Source organism: Mytilus californianus, unplaced genomic scaffold, assembly GCF_021869535.1.
Source record: "Mytilus californianus isolate M0D057914Y unplaced genomic scaffold, xbMytCali1.0.p SCAF_5, whole genome shotgun sequence".
Taxonomy (NCBI): domain Eukaryota; kingdom Metazoa; phylum Mollusca; class Bivalvia; order Mytilida; family Mytilidae; genus Mytilus; species Mytilus californianus.
The window spans coordinates 7,351,391-7,374,938 of NW_026262701.1; the positions used below are offsets into that span (position 1 = coordinate 7,351,391).

At 31.2% G+C, this 23,548-nt stretch overlaps 1 protein-coding gene across 2 annotated transcripts; it reads left to right on the forward strand.

Moving 5' to 3' along the window:
• Positions 1 to 159: 159 nt before the first annotated feature.
• Positions 160 to 20,257, forward strand: LOC127701563 (vang-like protein 2-B). 2 transcript variants are annotated; one of them, XM_052205506.1, is made up of 4 exons: positions 160 to 319; positions 8,835 to 9,135; positions 9,740 to 10,645; positions 15,847 to 20,257. In XM_052205506.1, exons 2-4 carry the CDS (start codon positions 8,862 to 8,864, stop codon positions 16,272 to 16,274), a joined length of 1,608 nt encoding a protein of 535 aa, XP_052061466.1. In that variant the 5' UTR covers positions 160 to 319; positions 8,835 to 8,861; the 3' UTR covers positions 16,275 to 20,257. The 2 variants fall into 2 exon arrangements, with proteins under 2 accessions (XP_052061466.1, XP_052061467.1); XM_052205507.1 differs by lacking the exon at positions 160 to 319 and adding an exon at positions 5,414 to 5,573.
• The last annotated feature ends 3,291 nt before the right edge of the window (positions 20,258 to 23,548 follow it).

Here is a 23,548-nt window from a genome sequence, read left to right on the forward strand (position 1 = left end):
TATTTTACATTTCATTTCATTTCTTAATTTAATTCATCCTTTTCGTGAAGAAAATTTTGATTGTTTCATTTTTTTACTTATGCTCCCGTTTTATTTTTTGGTTCATATTCAAAAGAATACGTTTTTTATTGTTCCAATTTTTAGCGGGCGGGTTAGACAATAGCAAATTCAAAAGCAAAATGGTCTCCTGAAATTTGAATAGTTCATTAGAAAACAAAGCGAAATTTTGAATTGAAATATCCAATGCTTTGACATTAAGTTCAATGGGATTGTGGATTAAGCTTTCTACTTATTGTCACAGATTTATGTAAATGTTTTGGTAAGTAAAGTTTGAAGCTGCTCACCTTACAAGGGATCTCAAGTGATTCACCACCGGTCGTCTAACAAAAATTTGTACATAATTCTAATTATAATTCTCGATCGTTTTAGTGTGTATATCCTTCGCAGATAAATTTTTATGATTTGTCCTATGTATTAAAACTTTCCTCCTATCAGAATATTACAGCATCGTCCTGCATGCTATCACAATTTGCATAGCTGTGTAAACCACAGGGATTAGTCTACAGGTCAGATACATGTATGAAACAGTTACTGGTCTACATGCATTTTCTAAAACGTGTACCCCTACTATCAGACCACCACAACATTGGCATGTGTCATATATGTAACAAACAATATGTTTTAAAATATGCTCTGTGTATTAATTAGATTGCTGTTTACAGTAATATCTATGATTTCAGGGACAGTTTTGATAGCTTGCTGTTCAGTGTGAGCCAAAGCTCCGTGTTGGAAGCCATACTTTGACCTATAATGGTTTACTTTTATTAATTGTTACTTTGATGGAGAGTTGTCTCATTGGCACTCATACCACATCTTCCTATATCTATAAAATAATTTTACAATACACCCCTATTTTCTAGATTACAAAAAATACATGTACAAACATCCAATACACCTTATCGCTATTTATTCCAATCCGATAAGTTCTTAAATTACACAACCTTTACAGTAATATCTATGATTTCAGGGACAGTTTTGATAGCTTGCTGTTCAGTGTGAGCCAAAGCTCCGTGTTGGAAGCCATACTTTGACCTATAATGGTTTACTTTTATTAATTGTTACTTTGATGGAGAGTTGTCTCATTGGCACTCATACCACATCTTCCTATATCTATAAAATAATTTTACAATACACCCCTATTTTCTAGATTACAAAAACAGCACAGGCATATTGACATACATGCAACACACTACTCACATTTAACTACACATCTAAACATGCTTAAACTGAAGCAAAACTGAAAATTAAGTACAAATATAAAATAAAGCACACATGCAGAATTAAGGCATTATAAGGCAAACATTTAGCACTAACTAGATAATACATGAAAAGCTTAAATCTACATGCAGAACAACAACATTCCCATCCATTCTAGGACTGTATGCTGCTTAATCCTGTTGCCACTAGGTGGAGCATAGGCCACTAACGATATTCCTCCACCTTGTTCTGTTTTTTTGCTAGCCTCTCCGGATCATGCCATTCTTTTTCCATCTCGGCTGCATTGTTTCTTCTCCAGGTGTATCTTGGTCTGCCCCTGCCAAGCTTTCCATGTGGGTTCCGCTGTAAAATTTGCCTTGTAATGCTGTGAATTGGCTTCCTCAGTGTGTGCCCTATCCATCTCCACTTTCTCTTTTTCAACTCTTCATCAACTGGGGATTGGTTGGTCTTTTCCAACAGATCTTGGTTTGACATCTTCAGAGGATAAGGATGCACTTGAGACAGTTGTTTATGAAGACTTGAAGTTTTTTAAGCAGGTTTTTTGTTGTTGCTGTTTAAGGCTCATGAACTGTTATCTTGGGATATCTGGGTAACTATTTCATGAAAGAAGTATGTTGTCAAAATCTCGGATGGAGTTGTCACTCATTTCATCATTACTTTTTTGATATTTCTGGTAATATTTTTCACCAACAAGCACTTGAACAAAAGTGGAAAAAAAATAGATCAGAGAACATATATATTAATAAACTTAACCCTGATATTTGTTTCTCATCATTCTCAATGTTCAGCACTATTTTATTAAAGGAAAAGGTTTCTTTGGGTAAAAATACACAGGAGCCGCTTCAGTGCAGAGCCAGGATTAAATACAGGGGTCCCAGAAAACTGTTTTATTAACAGTGTTTTTCATTGGATAGCGAGCAAATTATGTTTTGAAATAACACACTCAAGCCCCTGTGATTTACAAAAATGTAAGGTGACACAGCAGCTACAATTTTGTGACTCTGGAACTTTTTCTGCAGGATACCAGAAAAATGGAAAGCTGAAAATGATGAAACCATAAAAATGGGAAAAGAGAAATAGTTAATAAACAATGATACCCGACTATTATGCCAAAAAATGTGTCATAATTAAGGATCATTCTAGTCATGGTTCAATGTAACATCTTTATTTCCTCAAAATATGGGAATGGTGCATAATCTGATAAAAATAAAAAAATCATAAGGTGACATTGGGGTATTTAACTGAAAATCTAGGGTGACAAAAAACTTCTAATTGATGCTTTTTAAGAATTAGTCGGGAATCCTAGGGCAATAATCTCACTCACTTTGTCTGGTGTGGTCAGCCCTGATAATACATTACAATTTAGGCCTCCTTTTGACCTCTCGTAGAGTTCTTGCAAAGGTTAAGTACGTAGTTGTACTTAACTGTTTCTTGGATTTAGTCAATATTATTTAAGTACACTTGGTGCCAGATTAAACATGCAGACTCCAAGTTTAATTTGATTAAGTCATATCAGAACACCTGTTGTTAAAAAAGAATTTTCCTTATCTGCATATAGATGTATCATAAATGAAATGTGCAGTCATCTATTGTAACTTGATGACTCTTGTCTTTGTTATTTACTTTATATATGTCAGCAACAGCAGTGACCATACGTGTCAGTTTGATTTTATATTCATTGGTACAATACACTGGAAAGTATCAGCTAGACAACACATTTACAAGCTTAGATTTTGAAAAGTAATATTATGACACACCTCAGTGTTCACTTATTTGCTTGAACTGTTTTATTTTGGCTAAATCAATAGGGAAGATGTAATGCAATTTTGGGTTGCAAATTGGGGATGTTTTGTTTCATCAGGGAAAAACATTTCTAGTGTACATGTATCACTGTTCACATGTCATTACATTATGTGAGAACAGCGTGACCAGGGTACTTCTATTTGATATGTACAAAATGTAATTCATACATTGCTCAACTGAAGGAGTAGAGGTACATGCATTTGGGTCCTTAAATTAAATTTATGTTTAGATTTTAAGCATTTATGCATTTGTAAAAAAAAAGATGAAAAGTATCCACAGTTTGAATAACTAATTTGGTTTTATCCAGGGCTACTTCAGAATCATAGGGAGAAGTGACTTCTCTTTTTGAAATTGAGAGGGAGAAGTGGTGAGATTTGAAAGAGAAGTGTTTGTTTGCTCGCTGCGCTACAATGTTTGGTTTTTACTATAATACATTAAGAGCCATATGTATCTTATTTTTTTTATATTGTTCAATTTGTACCTGGGTATACAATTAAAGTAAATGTTCAAATTTAAAGTTGTTTAATTTTATCATATCTAGTTGCACAATCATATGAGTCCTCTTTTCAGAAAAACAATTAAATATCTGGCACTAATATAAAAGATTTTTTTTTTAAATCAAAAAGGAAAAGAAAGTTGTTATATCAATTAAAAAACTACTCTGTTATCATGTTCATGAAACTGAGTATTTCTCATTAAAAAGATATATAAATTTAACAGTTAAGCTTGGACATAATATAATTATATTAGTGTAATTGTCCAAGAGTTGAGCAACTTTAACTTATAAATTGAAACAATGCATATACATGGAAATATATACATTAATCAAGAACTGAAGAAGATCTAACCAAAAGTATGTTAATGTGTGAGAAATGCATAATTTTTCCTTTTGGGAACAATTTTTGTCTGTCAGCAGTGCCATTCATGCGTCCTTAGTCATTATGATATCGTAAAAATCCGGATTTCTGTCATACCAGGTCCGTTTCCGATGAAATCCCAACTCCGTTCGTAGTTGTACAATAATATGCCCAATAATTAAAATGGCGGACGATGAAAAAATTAAATGATGTTTGACACGCTATTTGGAAAAGAATATGACGTTTTTAATGCAATACAAGGATAACAAATTTACTTCAGACAAATTTCATCAAGTTCTAATGAAGTAACAACTTATTTTGCCGAAAGTTAGAATGATTTGATGTACAAGAAGTACCGGAAGTGATAAAAAATTGTTTTTATGAAATAACATGCCACCAACTTTGAAATCAATGCTTTAACCTCTTTTCTGAAGAAAAAAAATCGTTTATGCCTTGAATTTCTTTACTTTTTAATGAAAAATTGCTGTTTCATCATCTTGGTAAAAAATGAATATTTCCGATGACGAAAGCGACTGAAAGCAAGTATCGTAAACCACAGGGCGACTAGTTTTCGCTTTTGAGGGTCAGGAAAAGCGAAGTGACAGACGGGAAAGCGACTTCTTCGCCCTAGTCGCCTGGTAGCTTGAATCCTGTTTATCGATAGGGATGTTCTTAAATGATAAATGTATACATGTCGCTTTGTAAATGAGATTGAGAACTGCTGAATTTCTATATTTTAAAGTATACTTAAAATTCTGTAAAAATTTCCCCCCAGTTGTATTTCAACAAATTAAAATTCAACAACACATCTAGTTTTAAAGATATTAACAGTGCTTGATCTGTCGTTCTAATTTATAAAAAAAAAAACATTTATGTAAAAAGCCAAATAAAAAAATAGATTTCGGTAACAGGCAAAATGCAATCACTATAAGAAATCTGAATTGGGAAATTGTACAGGTAAACATGTACATAAAATTGAACATGTTTGTCAATTGAAATTTTAATGTTTGTGCTTTATGATGTACAAATTTTAGACTGGAATTTTCTGTTTTTCAGTAATTTCGTATTTTAGAAATCTGCAAATATTAAAGGAACAAAAATGTCATATATGTACTGGAATCTTTAAATGAGGACTTTTCATATTGTAGCATTGACATGTCTGGATATATAAAGGCTTTCTTAAGACATATTTTTATTGATTTATTGCTGAAATTTAAAAATTTTCATATTCACTGTACTTTACATTTCTAATAAATCACAGTAATGACATTTTTGTTGTAAAATGATATTTTTATGTTTGTGGGAAGCATAATAAATAAACCAATCCAAACAGCTTTGAACTCATTGACCTTCTGTTGGTGATTTAATTACCTAATCTGATAGCCATTGTAATTGTTTTATCTCAATTAACTACAATAAACAGGTGAAATTCATACCTGTTCCTGAGTTGTTGTATGATTTGACACATACCTTTGGGTCTTTTGATTTCTTAATTGAAGAAAAACATCTGTTGATATGAAAATCATGATTATATTAAATTACCAAATTTAGATTATTTTAGTTACTGTATAGGGAGTGCAAGGATCTTACATAAATGAGGATAAAGACTTTTTCAGACAGACTACATCTTTGAAGGTAAAAGCTTGAACTTTATCAGCTTCTCTGTATGACAAACTTGGAAAAAGAGTAGATCAATAGAAATAATAATGTTTTCACAAAAGTTATAATGACAGGTAACACCAATATACCCCCACATCTAACACAAATGTGGGATCTGTTCCGGAACATCCCTTACAGCCAAAAAAGAGTACATTTACATGTATATGTTAATTTCTCAGCTTACAGTTTTTCAGGATCATTTATAAATGAAGTAATTTACTGGAGGCAAACAGTTGGTATGGAAATATAAAATCTATTACTTAAATCTATTAATAAAAGATGGGGTAATTGTTTAAATGAGAAAACAACAAAACAAAATCCCTAAACAGACATCTAGAGATCAATATACATTGTAAATATGTATGAGTATATTTGCAAGTCTAAATTGAATTTGTACATATTATTTTATGTTATATATCGCCAATGGCAGTCAGCAGGGTTTAAGAACATCCTTTGTTCGACCTGCTAGTCAAATGTGTTTTGTTAAAATATACTTTTTCACTTTTTTGGTCTTTTGGAAAATGTTGTTTGTGCTGTATTTAGACCCCTCTACCAAGAAATTTGTTTTGCATGCACACGTATAAAAATTGCGTTTTTTTTTCCAATGCAATCATAGGTATGAACGTTGTTTTCAATTTAGACTTGTTTATTATTTTATGTTTATACATTAAAATGTGAAAAAGGTATAAAATGTTATGTGATAAAAAGTAAACTTTGACATGTAGTTCGCAATTTCTTTTCAAGTTATGAAATTTCATGAAAAATTAAAAAGAAATTTTTAAGCAGTATCTTGACTTTCCTTGGTAACATCATCAATGTTTGTACTGACATATTTGTTTCCATTAAAAACAACAACATTTACTTTATTAGAAGGAAAAATTTAGTCTTAAACTTTTCATGGATAGTGGAATATATACAGTACAAGTTTTGGCTGGTTCTAATCCGATGATATAGCCTACAGTTTTTGCAAATTAAGCATAAGGATAATCACATTCGATCTTTATACTAAATATAAAATAGAAGTTGGGTGAAAGATTGTAATACTATCTACTTTAAATTAAATCTCCGGTATTATAAAGTAAGTCTCTATCACAATATTCAACATTTGTTCAAATATTATTGAAATTAATTTTGAATAATGTGTTTTATTTACATTAAACATGTTAAAGGTGTTTTAATTCCGTAAGGTTGATCATATTAACAGGAAAAACATTGTGCTGCCAAAAAATGTATTTAAAAGATATATATTTGGCAGTGTTAGATATATTTTGTTTAAAAAGAAGATTTGAGATGTCTGAATGAAGTGGTCATTCATTTATATGATTGGGGTGGTAATTACATGTTCCCTATTTCTAAATAACAAATTACAATGGATAATTATATGTAATTCCTATTTGAAATCATCTGAACATATTCACAAATTGAAAAGCTGAGGGGAAGGGTAAAATTCAGTGATATGTTTCCTGTGAGAATTTAAAATTTAATGAAATACAAATAATTATATTATCTTTCAATGGAAAACAGGCAGTGAAATTTTGTCATACATTTGAAAAAAATCCTGTTCGAGTGGATTTGGTAGAAGTTACTTTAATGTGGAGAAAAATAATAATTCTGAAAGAAATTATAAAAGTATTCCATTCTCTATAACTATGATATTGTAGTTTTATTAGAAATAAAGTTGTTCATACATCTAGTTACATTTCCCCCCTAAACTTTTGTTTATTCTAATTGTTACATAATTAATAAATAATTATGTCAACTATCTGTATTGATATTATTTGGTAATTGATATGAACTTAGATCCTATTAACAGAGATCTTATATTTGATGGAAACATTAACTTTCATCTACAAATGAAGATAACTAAATAGATTAACATTGTAAAGAAGTTTATAAGTAACTGTAGTCTTTGATCATTGGAGGAAGTGAAGCCATACTGATCCATTTTGATGGTTGTTTGTCACCCTATCTACCTTTATTACACCTGAAAGTTCCAATCAATATAAAGATATTTAATTTATTTGTCAATTTGTTTACTGGATAAACATTTTACATTTCATTAACAGAAATCTGAATCAGTTTGAAGGATATTCAATTGAAACAGGTTTATCATGTTTATACAATGCAAAAATTGATCAAAAATTTCAATTGAGGTGAGAAATCAATATTGTGTCCTGAAAATGTTGATTTAGACTTAAGTATATATCTGTTTATCAATATTATATAGTAATTTTACACAGAATTCTGCTGTTATTTAACAGGTGAAAATTTTGCCACTAAAATAATTGAACCACTTCAATTTGATGTTTTAACATGTTTAAAGGAATAAATTGTATAATAATGTTTTATTTGTTTTGAAACTTCTCAAGAATTGATGGTCTCGATGCATGCAAAATTTAGAAAGAGAGAAAACTTGTGCATAGTTAAGATGTACTAACCTATCCATTGTAAAAAAAAGTGGGATCACTGTTAAGCAAAAACTGAAATATTTTTTTTTAGTTTTTGTATAATTATCAAAAGAACGAAATATATTAACATGATGTATATGAAATTTAGTGAACCATTTTAAATCTTTACATTGCATTTAATTATTCATGAACATACAACTTTGGATTTAGATATCAATATTATAGTTATTTTTTTATTTTTTATTATTTTTGCAGTATGAAAACTCTGAACATTAACATTAAAAGGCCTTAATACATTAATTATATTTAAAAGGCAGATGGAATGTCTTTAATATGTTCAGCTTTAGATGCTCGGTATGGGGCTAATTAAAAAATCATTTTTATAGGCATCTGTCTGTATTAAACCGCAGAAGATGAAAAAAGAACAGTTTTGAAATTATATACCCAGCACCAGGTAACAATATACAAAGGAAATTTGAACTGTTTGTCTAATGGTCATGGCCTAGGATAAATAATAAAAATAAATAGCATAGCTTTAGGGTATTCTGTCCTGTCCAGAATATTAACACCTCAAACTTTGATATGTGGTCATTTTATGTAGAGAAACATTTGATTATCATACAGTTTATACAAAGTGATAAACTCTCTTCATCTTGAATGTTATATTGATATGAATTTAGAAGAAGAGCTTTATCAACAAATGCTTATACCGAAAGGCTAAGCACTACAAGTAAGCTCAAAATCTTGTTACAAATTAGGAAAAGATAGATTTATAATATATGATAGATCATTTAATTTGGGATAATTTTACTTTGCTTTATCATTACAGAATTGAAGTAAAAGATCCAGTCAAACAATGGATGATCGTGCTGAATCTGTGAGATCTGGTCGTAGTGATAGGTCAGAAAGGTCACATCGTAGTCATGGCAGCAGACATCATCGTCATCATGGTGGTGGTAATAGAGCTAGTAGTCGAGCTTCCGACAGAAGTGGTTATAGGGACCAGAGAGAAAACCGTTCTGTTACTATAAATACCCCAGCGTCGGAGAATGACGACCCAATGGAGAGGGTAGAAGTCCAGATTCTTCCTCAAGATGACAACTGGGGTGACAACACAACTGCTATTACAGGTAAACAGTTCAAAAGAAATAGATGTGGGGTGCATGTTCTATTGTACTTAATGTTCATACATTTAGGAAAATGTCATGAATTTCTTAGACGTACATGTAACCAACTATCCATATATCAAGTCACTAGTGGATTGTTCTTTGATGGCTGTTCTTTATCATCATTATTTTTAGATGGTCTTCAACAATGAGTCAATGGAGTCAATGATATATCTCAACATCAAGTCATCCCTAGTAGTGTAAAGCTACATTGGTTTTTTTTGTTTTTTTTCATTGTAACAAGACGTAAAATGTACTGCAATTCCTTGATAATAGTGTTTCACCAGGATATGAAATATATATATATATCAATCTGCATAACAAATAAACCAGCACATAGTTATCAACATACATGTATAGTTGTAGAGTAATAACACAGAAAATACATTAACTACACCTTTGAATTCTAAGAGCAGTTATGTGGCTAATAAAAATAGTTACAATCATATAAACATAAATTTATACTATCTTCTGTTTTAGGTACAATGTATAAGAATTAACTCCCTCAAATATTTGATAAATAAGTATATTAAACACAAATTAATATTTTGACTTTGACTCTTTTCAGGTAATACCAGTGAGACTGGATTTTCTATGGATGAATTCCGTTCAAAATTTGGAAAAGAAAGTTTTGACGATAACATTGGTATTGGTTGTGCTCGTTACATTGGAACTGCTTTAGCAGGAATCTTAAGTGTCATAGGATTTCTCTCCCCTGTTGCTATGGTTGTGTTACCTAAACTTTTAAGTAACTGGGAAGCAGGAGAGTGTGCCCCTGAATGTGAAGGACTTTTAATCAGCTTTGCATTTAAACTGTTGATATTATGTATTGCTACTGTAGCTCTATTCTTCAGGCAGCCCAAAGCAACAATGCCAAGGGTCTTCTTGTTTAGAGCAGTTGTTCTATTTTTAGTTTTTATCTTGACTTTTGCTTTCTGGCTGTTTTATGGAGTTAGAATATTAAAAGAAAAGAAAACTGCATATTATGACATTGTAAAGTTTGCCGTATCATTAGTAGATGCTCTGCTTTTCATTCATTACATTGCAGTCATTTTACTGGAAATCCGACAAATTCAACCTATGTACGTTGTCAAAGTCCTACGTTCTCCCGATGCTGAATCTAAATGTTATAATATTGGTGCGCTAAGTATTCAGCGAGCAGCTGCATGGATATTGGAGCAATATCACAGAGATTTTCCAGTATACAATCCATACTTGGAAAACATCACTAAGAGACCAGCTAAGATGACAAGTCTTAAATTTTACAACGTTGATGGGAATCAACCTCAGAATCAACAAGATCGTCCTCGTGCAATATTTGCCTCTCAATCTTCTAGAAGAAGAGATGCTAGTCATAACGACAGATTTTATGACGAGTTGGAGTATGAGAGACGAGTGAGAAAGAGAAAAGCAAGGTTAATGGTTGCTGCAGAGGAAGCATTCACTCATATCAAACGTATGCAGGATGAACAAGGTAATTCACTAGTTTATATGTACAAATGTTCATGTAATAGGGCAAAAAAAAGGGAAAAGGTCAAAACTTTTCAATAGTAATCATTCTGATTGAAATTCAAATTGAAAGATGAAGGAAGGGTATTTATAATTAACTAAAAGAAGTTTCTTTATTTTATAGCTCAAAGTTCCTGATTAATGCACATGAATACATGTACATGTAAAATATGATATCTAGACATATGTATAAAATGTAATAATTTACTGCCATTAGCTACATGATCTTAAGTCGGTAGATATTATCATGATTATTGCATCCAAGGGTGTTTTAAAACATTGAATAATAAACATGTTTTGCAGAGATTCCTCCAGGTGTTTGAAGTGTATCTGTTCATAGTTTATATACAACAGTTTTAATGTAAACACTTTCTTTTGAATTATGACCTGAAAAATTATACAATATTGAAATATCATTAGGTAAAGAATATTGCAATTTAGAAGCTGTTATTTTATGCTTTTTATTGTTGAAAGGTGTATGTAAATACTAAATTTCATTTTTACGATTCAAATAAAATGCATTGACTATGACTAATGTTACAAAAAGGCAATATATTTATAGGATCTCAGTGTAGAGAATTAGAAACACAAGATGATATTGAATTATAATTTAGATTTTAGCAACACTGTTTTACAAAATGAGAGTCCTTCCTTATATTGTGATGCAAAATTGAATAATAGGTCACTGAAGAGTTCATTATTTTTCATTCTATGTGTTAAAATCATTTTAAAACATAATTTTTTGTCAAAAAATCTTGTGGCTTTCCAAACATGTACATGTAGCTAAGCATCATATATTTCGCCGTTTCTACACAGGGGGAGAAGCATATGAGCCCATATTGTATTTTTTTGTTGCTTATAAAACTTAAACTTTGATGTTCAAGCACATTTCTGACTCAAACTCAATACTTTTGTCCATATTTGCTTTTAATTTACAAAAGTAGTGTTGTGCTGTTTTCTGCTCTTTGTGTCGGGTTATTGTCTCTTTGACATACAGTATTCCCTGTTTCCATTCTCAGTTTTTATTGTTCAGGCATGTAAAAGTTCATAATATTAGCCCTTTATTGAGACCTCAGAATTGTATTCTAATTTTGGTCATGACAATTTGGGATAAATATAACAGCCTTGTTACAGGTGGAAGTACTTCAGACTGTGTTGCTCTTCAAAATATTAATACTTGAGGTCTCTAGGTCTTGGTTAATAAAATTGTGTCAAACTCTACATTGTAATGTTTATACAAACTTAATTATTATATAAGTACTAAATTATATTGCTACTTCAGCAATGTGCAGAAACTAATGTCAACCGCATTGGTAGTCAGCCGAAAGAAATGGAAGGTAGAAAAATCCTATTGCCAGGTTTATATAGACATGATAGATATAAATAAGAATTTGATGTATAAACTGCATGATCTCCGTACTATTTGATGTTAACTTTACATGTTAATTGATTATGAAGAAGAAGGTTTAATAGAAACATTTTGTAGGAGATTAGTTGTATGATCAGGTTACCAGTCTATTATAGAGTTTACAAATTATAACCAGACTGTTGATTCATTGAAGAGCTTTATAATGTACTATAGCCTGACAGTAATTCAATTTCTTAGATGTATTTCAGTTCTCACTGTTTTGCTTTATATAAGATAATTTAGATACATGTACTGGGATCAACAAGCCATCACGTTTTCAGTTCTGACTCTTTTGCTTTTTATTTATATAAGATAATTTAGATACATGTACTGGGATCAACAAGCCGTCACGTTTTCAGTTCTGACTCTTTTGCTTTATATCAGATAATTTAGATACATGTACTGGGATCAACAAGCCATCACGTTTTCAGTTCTGACTCTTTTGCTTTTTATTTATATAAGATAATTTAGATACATGTACTGGGATCAACAAGCCATCACGTTTTCAGTTCTGACTCTTTTGCTTTTTATTTATATAAGATAATTTAGATACATGTACTGGGATCAACAAGCCATCACGTTTTCAGTTCTGACTCTTTTGCTTTTTATTTATATAAGATAATTTAGATACATTTACTGGGATCAACAAGCCGTCACGTTTTCAGTTCTGACTCTTTTGCTTTATATCAGATAATTTAGATACATGTACTGGGATCAACAAGCCATCACGTTTTCAGTTCTGACTCTTTTGCTTTTTATTTATATAAGATAATTTAGATACATGTACTGGGATCAACAAGCCATCACGTTTTCAGTTCTGACTCTTTTGCTTTTTATTTATATAAGATAATTTAGATACATGTACTGGGATCAACAAGCCATCATGTTTTCAGTTCTGACTCTTTTGCTTTTTATTTATATAAGATAATTTAGATACATGTACTGGGACCAACAAGCCATCACGTTTTCAGTTCTGACTCTTTTGCTTTTTGTCGAGCCTGCGACTTTTGTCGCAGAAAGCTCGACATAGGGATAGCGATCCGGCGGCGGCGTTAGCTAACTTCTTAGAAGCTTTATATTTTAGAAGATGGAAGACCTGGATGCTTCATACTTTGTATATGGATGCCTCATGTTACAAAGTTTCCGTCAGTCACATGTCCAATGTCCTTGACCTCATTTTCATGGTTCAGTGACTACTTGAAAAAAAAGTTCAGATTTTTTGTAATGTTAAATTCTCTCTTATTATAAGTAATAGGATAACTATATTTGGTATGTGCGTACCTTGCAAGGTCCTCATGCCCGTCAGACAGTTTTCACTTGACCTCGACCTCATTTCATGGATCAGTGAACAAGGTTAAGTTTTCGTGGTCAAGTCCATATCTCAGATACTATAAGCAATAGGTCTAGTATATTCGGTGTATGGAAGAACTGTAAGGTGTACATGTCCAACTGGCAGGTGTCATCTGACCTTGACCTCATTTTCATGGTTCAGTGGTTATAGTTAAGTTTTTGTGTTTTGGTCTGTTTTTCTTATACTGTATGCAATAGGTCTACTATATTTGGTGTATGGAATGATTGTAAGGTGTACATGTCTAGCTGGCAGGTGTCATCTGACCTTGACCTCATTTTCATGGTTCAGTGGTCAAAGTTAAGTTTTTGAGTTTTGGTCTTTTTTTCTAATACTGCATGCAATAGGTCAGCTATATTTGGTGTATGGAATGATTGTAAGGTGTACATGTCTAGCTGGCAGGTGTCATCTTACCTTGACCTCATTTTCATGGTTCAGTGGCCAAAGTTAAGTTTTTGAGTTTTGGTCTTTTTTTCTAATACTATATGCAATAGTTCAACTATATTTGGTGTATGGAAATATTTTATGATCCATATGTCAGTCACGCAGGTTTTATTTGACCTTGACCTCATTTTCAAGGTTCATTGCTCAGTGTTAAGTTTTTGTGTTTTCGTCTGTTTTTCTTAAACTATAAGCAATAGGTCAACTATATTTGTTGTATGGAAGAATTGTTAGCTGTACATGCCTGCCTAGCATGGTTCATCTGACCTTGACCTCATTTTCATGGTTCATTGGTCAATGTTTAGTTTACTTGGTTAATGTTAAGTTTATGTGACAGTTGTAATAAAGCTTTATATTTAGGACTATCAACATAATATCAATGATTAGTAAAGAAGGCGAGACATTTCAGTGTGTGCACTCTTGTTATTTATATAAGATAATTTAGATACATGTACTGGGATGAACAACCCATCACGTTTTCAGTTCTGACAGTTTTGCTTTATATCAGATAATTTAGATACATGTACTGGGATGAACAACCCATCACGTTTTCAGTTCTGACACTGACAGTTTTGCTTTATATCAGATAATTTAGATACATGTACTGGGATGAACACCCCATCATGTTTTCAGTTCACGAAATCAAAAATAAATATGCTAATTGTTATTGTAAAGAACTGGCAATATCTAATATCACTCAGTCTGTGAGAATGTCTTGAATTGTCTTGAGGTTAAAATATTGTATTTAGAATGACTTAAGACCCACTGAATTAAAAATTATTTATGGAGCACTAAATCACCTTGAAAAAAAGATTTCTGTAAAATATGTTGTTGAATGTGCAATTTTTACATGCACAGTGAAAATAAGTGTAACAAGTTTTTCTTAAACATAAATTCCATAATCTACAATCAAGGATCCGGAAATTTTTTCACACAATTTTTGTCATTTTGAGATGACTTGAAAGTTGGTGCCCTTTTTTCAAATTGTTGATATCACAGTTTATAGCATCAACAAACTTTTATTGACTGTTTCATTGCATTTACTTCGTGAATTTTCTTACCAATTTTCTAAAAACCTTAAAGAACAGTTTAAAATTGAAATGATTTTAATGACTCAAAATGGTTAAATTCTCAGATACCGCTAAAGTTTCTTTCCATTTTTAAGACGAAATTAAAACCGGAAGTTTTGCGACAATATTAAAGTACGAGTAATTCCTGATTCATTTCCCGGATTCGTTTTGTTTATAACATAGACAGGAAATCATCGGCTTTTTAGTTTTATTACCTTCATGACCTTTCAAAGTGTTTGAATATAACAATTAATAGTTGCACTAGTTTAATTTAGCATGAAATCATATTGCATTTTACGATTAAATGTGGAATCTGCTGAAGAAAATTTTACGCATGTGTGTTACATAGTAAATAAAGCACATGTGTTACTCGTGAAAAAGTACTTGTTTTCTACGTAAATATAATTAAATTTTAATTTTTAAATCAGAATTGATGATTATCTGTGCTGAAAACTAACTAAATAAGGAATACAGTTGTCATGAAATTTTGATTTCTCTATGATATTAGTTCTGAGCTTGTGATAAAATGTCAGGTGTGAATTAAAAACACAGGCTAAAAGTGATTACCGATCATTAGCCAATATTTCCAGGAGGCATTAATATAGTTATTTGTCCTAAATCCCAATTTTGTGTTAAGGACATATAGCTTTCAGTTTAGGTCATGATTGGCAAATATAACTGTTTCCGGACCCTTGCCTACAATTATACTTTACAGTAATATTCAACACGATGAATAAAAGACGAAGGGGTAACTTTTAATGAGACAGCAACGCAAGTTTAAGATAAAAAATTTTCTTCTTTTGTCTGTAAAGTTTACTCGAATTTCAATATTCTTATTTTGTAGGTCCTGCAATACTAATGGATCAGTTTACTTGAATTTTAATATTTTTATTTTGTAGGTCCTGCAATACCGATGGATCCTCATGAAGCTTCACAAGCAGTCTTTCCCTCGATGGCAAGAGCTCTTCAGAAATTTCTACGGATAACACGACAGCAACCAAAATATTCAATGGACAATGTTTTAAATCATCTTGCATTATGTATTAACTACGATATGAGCCCTAAAGCCTTTGTAGAGAGATACATGCCTCATGGTGCCATCATAATGAGTGAAAAAGACTGCAGACCTGTTACAAAGTGGGTGCTAGTTTGTGATCAGTTACTCTCTAGAGAGATTGAACATAATCTGACATTTCAGTTACGTCAAAATGATGTTTCTTTACTTTGTGTTGTTAAACGTCTGCCTCATTTTAATTTAACTGAAGATGTGATTGATCCAAAGACCAACAAGTTTGTCCTGAGATTGAATTCTGAAACATCTGTATGATAATTGGGATTTGTTCAAGCTTAGTAGTGATTTGGGAAAATGTGTTGCAGTTTCATTTTTAGCATCATATGAACTGCTGAAGGAATGTCATTACAGATCTGATTCAAAAGAAGAAAGAACAAACTAATTTGTTGTATATTTCATTTACTTTTATAAGTCTCAGAAGGTGCCATTAATACAACTTAGTGTTTAATGAATATCTTAATGATCATATGCTTTTAAATTATAATGTAAGTATTTACAGCAAATGTGCCAAGTCCAAAAATACATTTGAACTTTGGAAGCTTGGTACATGTATTGTCCCAGTTAAAAGACACATTTGGTTGACTGAGGTTTGGTCCTTGGGTACAAATATGCATTTCTACCAAAAACACATACATGAGAAGCCATTTAGTATACACATTAATAAGCTGTAGCATGTGTAAGAAGGACTTTTGTGAATCAAAATATTTGACGTTTGTATACATGTGCATTTAGCTATAAGTTACTACCATGGCTACAGTATGTCTAAGTCAATGATTTAGGCTTACTTTCACAGTCACATGCTGAAATTGGTTGTAAGATATTAAAATGTAAAATACTGAAATCAAAATGCATATATGTTTTGAAAATGTTCCAATAAAATTTAGCTTATCGGAGGCATGAATTTGATTTATTTTAGGCATTATTGAATTTCCTTAAAAGTCTGCAAGCATGTGGATAAGATCAACTTTTTTCTAATTTTTTGAAGGGCCAAAAAGTAATATAGTTCTGTTTTCTTCCTCCCTACCTACCCTAATTTTTCATGCCTACTATTTATAATACATTTTATGAACATTTTTGGTTAACAATTGTTAATGTTCAAAATAGTTTTCTATATAGTCTATAGATGTACAATTTAAAAAAAATTCTACTGAACTACCTACCTTTATTTTATCTGCATCGAGGCTGGAAACAATTGTATATTTTTGGGCAGGAAACAAGTATATATTTTTGGGCAGGAAACAAGTATATATTTTAGGGGGCCTAATTTACAAAATTTGAAATAGAGCAAGGGCTTGTGAAAATAAGCATGAGTGATCCTTAAAAAAACTAAACTATTTTTTTCCAACACCTACAAATAATCAAGCCAGTCAAAATTGGATAACTGCAAACAATTAGTTGCTGTGTGTTTAACAGTTAAATTCATCCTTTTTTGTATGCCGGTAATATAAATTTTTCGAATGTATATCTGTAAAGAATAGGTTGTTTTACACAATGAAATCCGGTTGTGATCTCGGTTAGTGCTTTACATTGCCTTACATATGGAAACATTTACATTTTTATTTTCATATCAGTTTTATGATTCAGTTTTTTAATCACCAAAGGAACATGTATTAAGTCTGCGTATATGTTGTTTTTATGAAATGTATATTCATCTTGTATGTAACCTTAACATTTTTTTTAGCTATCTGTTCATCATTTAAGCTGAATTAACCTTTTTTTTAGATTAAAAAGTAGGGAATAATGCAATATAATGTCAATTGTTATGATCATGATTTGCTTTAGGTAGAAGGTTGCATTTGTGGCCTAATTGGTCCTAAAATCAAATGTATTTGAAATTTCATGTTTGTTCAAAATCAAAGTTTTAATCTATACGTTTTGATAAAACATTTCAATTTTACATGATTGATATAGAAACATAAGATGACAGTAAAACTAAATTATTCCAAATGGTAAAACTGCTCTAAATTCAGTCAGTTTTAAATCACACATGCTTGGAAACAAAATGTATGTTTTCATTTTGTAATGCTGTTTTAAGCAGTGATACGTATACATTGTTGTACATTTCAACATAAAGTTACTGATACATAAGACTTTTGTCAAAATTAAGATTAATTTGGCTTTAATCAAAAACAAAAATAGATAATCATGATAGTTAATATAATTTTCTTCAACATTTGGAAAGCTCCCCAAGGTATGCATATGATTTCTTTGCATAATTTTCAAATCTAATCAAACATACAAAAGTGGTTTAAACCAATCTTGGATTTATATTGAAAAGAGATAAAGAATCTGATTTAATATTCAGCATGGCAAAAATTATGCAATAAAAAAAGAATACCAGTTAAATCAATTAACTGTAGTCTTCCTATAATCTGATGTGTTGTAATACTAACATGACTAACTTACAAAAAAAAAGCAAATATTATGTATTTGATATTGGGTGAATTGACATACATATATAAATTATAAATTTCTTTGAAAACTGCTGGCATTTTTGATATCTATACATTATAGTTTTTACATATCTTAAGATTTATTTGATAGTCATGATCTCTAGTTACAATGTATGTGTTTTATTTTGTAAATAAACTGCTTCTATACAACAATAAGTACAGTTACTGTCCATGTGTACATAAAGAGTTGTGTCCCATTTTACAGTAAACATTTTATTATATTTTGTAAACCACCTCTGTCATTGTTCTTACTAAGTTGTTCATTCATATCATGTCCCTGATTGTGAAAGGATTATTTCATGTGTATTTTCATTTTGGCAATAGGGAAGTGTTTAGAAAACTGTTGTGATGTTTTAAAAAAAAAATCAGATTATAGTGACTATAATTGGTACCAGTAATAAAAGAGACATTAGAAACTGTGCTTTGCATTTACACCTATTGGCATTTCATTTTAGGCAAACAAATCTTTCATTTGTGCACCAAATACAGGTAGATAGTATAAATAATAGTAATACATTTATACTGTTCAGTTTATATTATTTACTTGTATTAATCTATTCAATTTGCCAGCATTATATGTCCCCCCTGTCAACATAGGGAGGTTGAAGTATGAGGATATTGAGCAGGATAAGTTCCTTAAAAGTTCAATAATAAGGCGAAACACAATATATATTTACAGTTTTCTGTACTAACATAATTTTACAAATTCTCAGTACAAAAAATGAAAATGGTACAAACATTTTATCCTTTCACATATCAGTTTTGTTAATTTCCTTGACCACTGCCTTGTGTAAACAGTCTGGCAAACTTGTTTCATTATTTTGCACATACATCTGAATTAGTTTTGGCCAGGAATTTGTTATTCTGTAGCTCTCAGGATCTGGGGTACAATGCAGAAGGTCATTTGAAGGTTACTTACATATAGTTGTGAAATACAATCAATGTTGTTGTTGTTGTATCTTTTTGTAAATTTTTGTACATTTATCATAGAACATTTTGTAAAATATTTAATTTTCTTTTTTGTATTCTTGAAGAACAATTTGTATTCATTGTCATGATTGTATAGCATGCCAAGAACAAACTCTTAGGATAGAATTCACTTATAAAATTTTGTTTTGCATGGGAATTGAAAAGCATTTTCATGTTAACAAGGTTTTTTTTTGTTTATAAGTAGGAATGGTAATTAGCCAACAGAATAATTGATGTTTTATTGATCTGAAAATGAGATTACTTTTTTTGAACAAATTCATAAATTTTATATAAATTAAAAATATAACTTCCTCTTGGTAGAACCTACCCAGAATTTCCTCAACTTTCAATTACTCAATAACTGACTTATGAATATAAAGGTCATCTCCAAGTTATAGTAATGTCATTAGCAAAAAATGATATTGGTTACCCAAACTGTAAAATCTTTGATAATTTCAGGAAAAGACAAACAAAATGGAACAGAGCTTATCTTGTACAAATAGATTACCTGCTATTTAAGATAGAGTAGCACATGTCCATGAACAAAATTCTCCTTTTCAAAGAATTGTTCCAGTTTTTATCATAATAGGAGCATGGTCAATGTATTTACACATAGTATTATTTGCTGATCTGTATGTCTGTATTTTTACTATACACACTTTTATATCTATATAAAATTACAAATAAGATCTGAATGTAAATTTTGAAAATATTTTGCTGTAACTTTTTTTTTACAATTTAGTCTTTTTTTTTTTCATGTAATCATGTAAGACTTTCATCAGATATCTTATTAATAAAAAAATATCTGATATACAATTGAAGTTTTATTATTATAATCCCACTCCTGTATGTATTGAGATAACCTTGTTGATCCATTCGACTGTTCAATGACAAATATTGTTTTCACACTATTCTCATAAACTACTGAACTTGACCTCATATTTGGTCAGTAGTTTGACAGTGATGAGTAGTTACATGTAACCACTTATCAGATGTGTTAGAAACCTTGTTCCTGTTCGCTGATACTTTGATTGATTGATTTATTGGTGTTTAACACCACTTTCAATGCTATTGTGCTATTTCATGGCATTCAGTTTTTATTGGTGGAGGAAGCCGGAGTGCCCAGAGAGAACCACCGACCTAGGAAAACTGACAATCCTAGTCAATTAAGATTGCAGTCGAGCGCACCTGCCACGTTTGGGATTTAAACACACAACCTCAGTGTTGACTGGCTAGTGATACAGTAGTTCAACTACTTAGCCCACTCGGCCACTGTGGCCCCTCTGATACCTTGAATTTTAAAATATATTGAATGTACTTAAAATGCTCGTCACATATTTCTCAAATACTACTTGATCAGCAGCTCAACAGTGAAGAGTTGTAATGTGTTTGTGTGTCCTTTTCTGATATGTCAGACAACTTCTTCCTGTTTTCCGATAAGAGCAGAGGTATGCTTAGCACAACACCATGTTCATTCATGTTTTAATCCCTATATAAGCACTGCTATGATTAGGTTCAATGTTAATAGGACAGCAATAAGTGTACTGTAATGTGTAGTTGTAATTAGGTGATCTTCTACACTAACAGTAATGACTGCACACTTTGGAATAATGGTATGAGGAAACTAAATCAAGGGAGACAACTAAAGATCTATAAATCATTATTAAACGACATATTCTGTAGAGGGACACACAGTCAAAATAGACAACATGCTGACATGGTATATACAGTATGCAGTTACATACTGTAAATTCAGAAATTTTTGCAAATTTTGTATAATGGACTAAAATGCGAGATTAATTATTGCGATTTCAGGAAAATCTGCATACAGTAATATGTATCATATATCAGAATGCGAGTTCTTATTATTGCGATACTGATTCAGTCGCATTATTCGCATAAATAAAAACCTCGCAATAATTTCTGAATTTACAGTACCTTGATTGCCTACAATTTTTTTTCAGATCAAGACAGAATTCAAATGGATTATAGTCATATGAAACTTCAAATTTAAAAAAAAAAAAAGAATATGTTTTATATACTTGAAAGGCTAAGTTGTATTATAAAACAAGTGTACATGGACTTTCTTGTGAAAGAAAATACCATCATCCTATCAAAATCTTCAGAAATATACTTATATTGAATTATTGTCTTCCTGTATACTAATTCGTCGATATTTTACAGCATGCAGTGACCTTAACTACGAGACCTCTCTTTAGAACTTAAGCCACCACACAGTGCAAGTGCGAGGGAAAACCGTGATGACAATGTAAACAAACTTGCACTGGAAGGTAAATAGTAATAGTTGATTCTTAAAGAACAAATTAAATACAAAAAATCATTTAACAACAGTTATTTAAAAGTTTGTTAGACACATGGGAACGCATAGAAAAATATAAAAAAAAAATTTACATCGCTCTTTCAATTTACTTATTTTTTACATGCTCCACATGCTTCTGTGTTGATTGTTTATCAAACTTGAAAGTTAATGAGCTTGCGATCAACAATCACCGAATGAAATATTATGTGTCGATTAAACATAGATTCGTAACAATGCAGATAGGACTTAGTAAGTATATATGAATGCATTGGTTCAATAATTTCCTGAACATCAAATTTTTTTGAAACTTGTTTCATATGACTTTAAGACCATGCATAAGCTCTAAGACCATGCATAAGCTAGCATATCAAATAGTTGTAGTGTTGTCATTTCTAATAAGTTTCCAAATTCTCACAATACTGTATAGGCTCCTCATCTCACTTTATACTGATCCCTCATCTTGCTTTACAGTACAGATCAACAAAATTTGTTTAAAGGGATATACATGTCCATTTGACATATCTTATATGTAAGAGATCAATGGTTGAATCTCCACTTTATCAAAACGAAACTTTAAAACTGTTGTTTGCAGCCATGCATTTGGCTTTAAGGAGCAAGAGGAAAGACTAGTCAGCCGGATGTCAGAATAATGTATCTGAGTAAGATGATGTCTGTGCAGACTTGTCTTATGAGCTAGCATTAAAATTCTGAATCATTATGTCCATTTATAGTACAAAGCAAGGTATACTTATATCTCACCTGAACATGCATGTACAAATATTTGCTGCTTGTCATTAATTAGTAATGCACCATTCAACTCATATGTCATTGCCTTTTTTAATTTTCATGCTTCAGAGGTTTGGTTTACCTGTTTATATTTATGGTTCAGTCTACAATGAAGTATAATATGTCTGAAAAGTTTCACATGGCTTTCACTTCTTTTTTACACCCCTGCAGTCAGAAAAAAAACCAAACCTTTTTTACAAGAACTACATGACAGGTTTAATTTTGGGGAAATGGACTTGTAGAAGGCATACATGTTCATCTGACAAGTCTTGAACTAAAATTTTTACTTCTTCTATGGCTTATTTGATTGGTTGATAGTTGTTTAATTTCAAGCTGCAAATAATGCATGGAAAGTCGGAATGATATATGATCAATACTGGACCAACACAGCTTTGGATTTTTACTTGCACACAGGGTAACAGCCTGCAGTAAGATTTCCCCCTAAAGTAACAAGCTTTTCTGAATATACAAGCTCCTAAATATCACCTTGCCAGTCTTTTCTCTTACTTCTGTCATATTCCTTGCAGATAAGCAGTACATACTAATTTCAAAGTCTGGTTTAACCCAGATGGGCTACAACTTCTGTAACTAAAGCAAACATGCTACCATGAGGTCACCAAGGCATTTTGATGACTTTGAAATAATATTTCAAAATCCGTTGTACAAAGCAGCATAACTCTATAAACATTTTCTTTAAAAAATGAAAACAACATGTTATGAATTTTGATGTGTCCAAAGTGCTTTTCTGGATTTACCTTCATCAGGAACGCTCTAAGCCGAATATTTGAAAGCCAAGGATGTATAAGAACCAAAACAGTAGAAGAGCTATATGACCAAAAGTACCTCAAAATAGCCAAATCAATCTAAGGTCAACTTTAAATATCACGTACATTTATGGAAGAAACAGAAAATAGATGAGTGATGGATCTGAAAATGTGTCGCACAGTTTAAGCTTAATCACCAACCATCAAGAAGCTCGGATTTGTAAAATTGTGACAGAA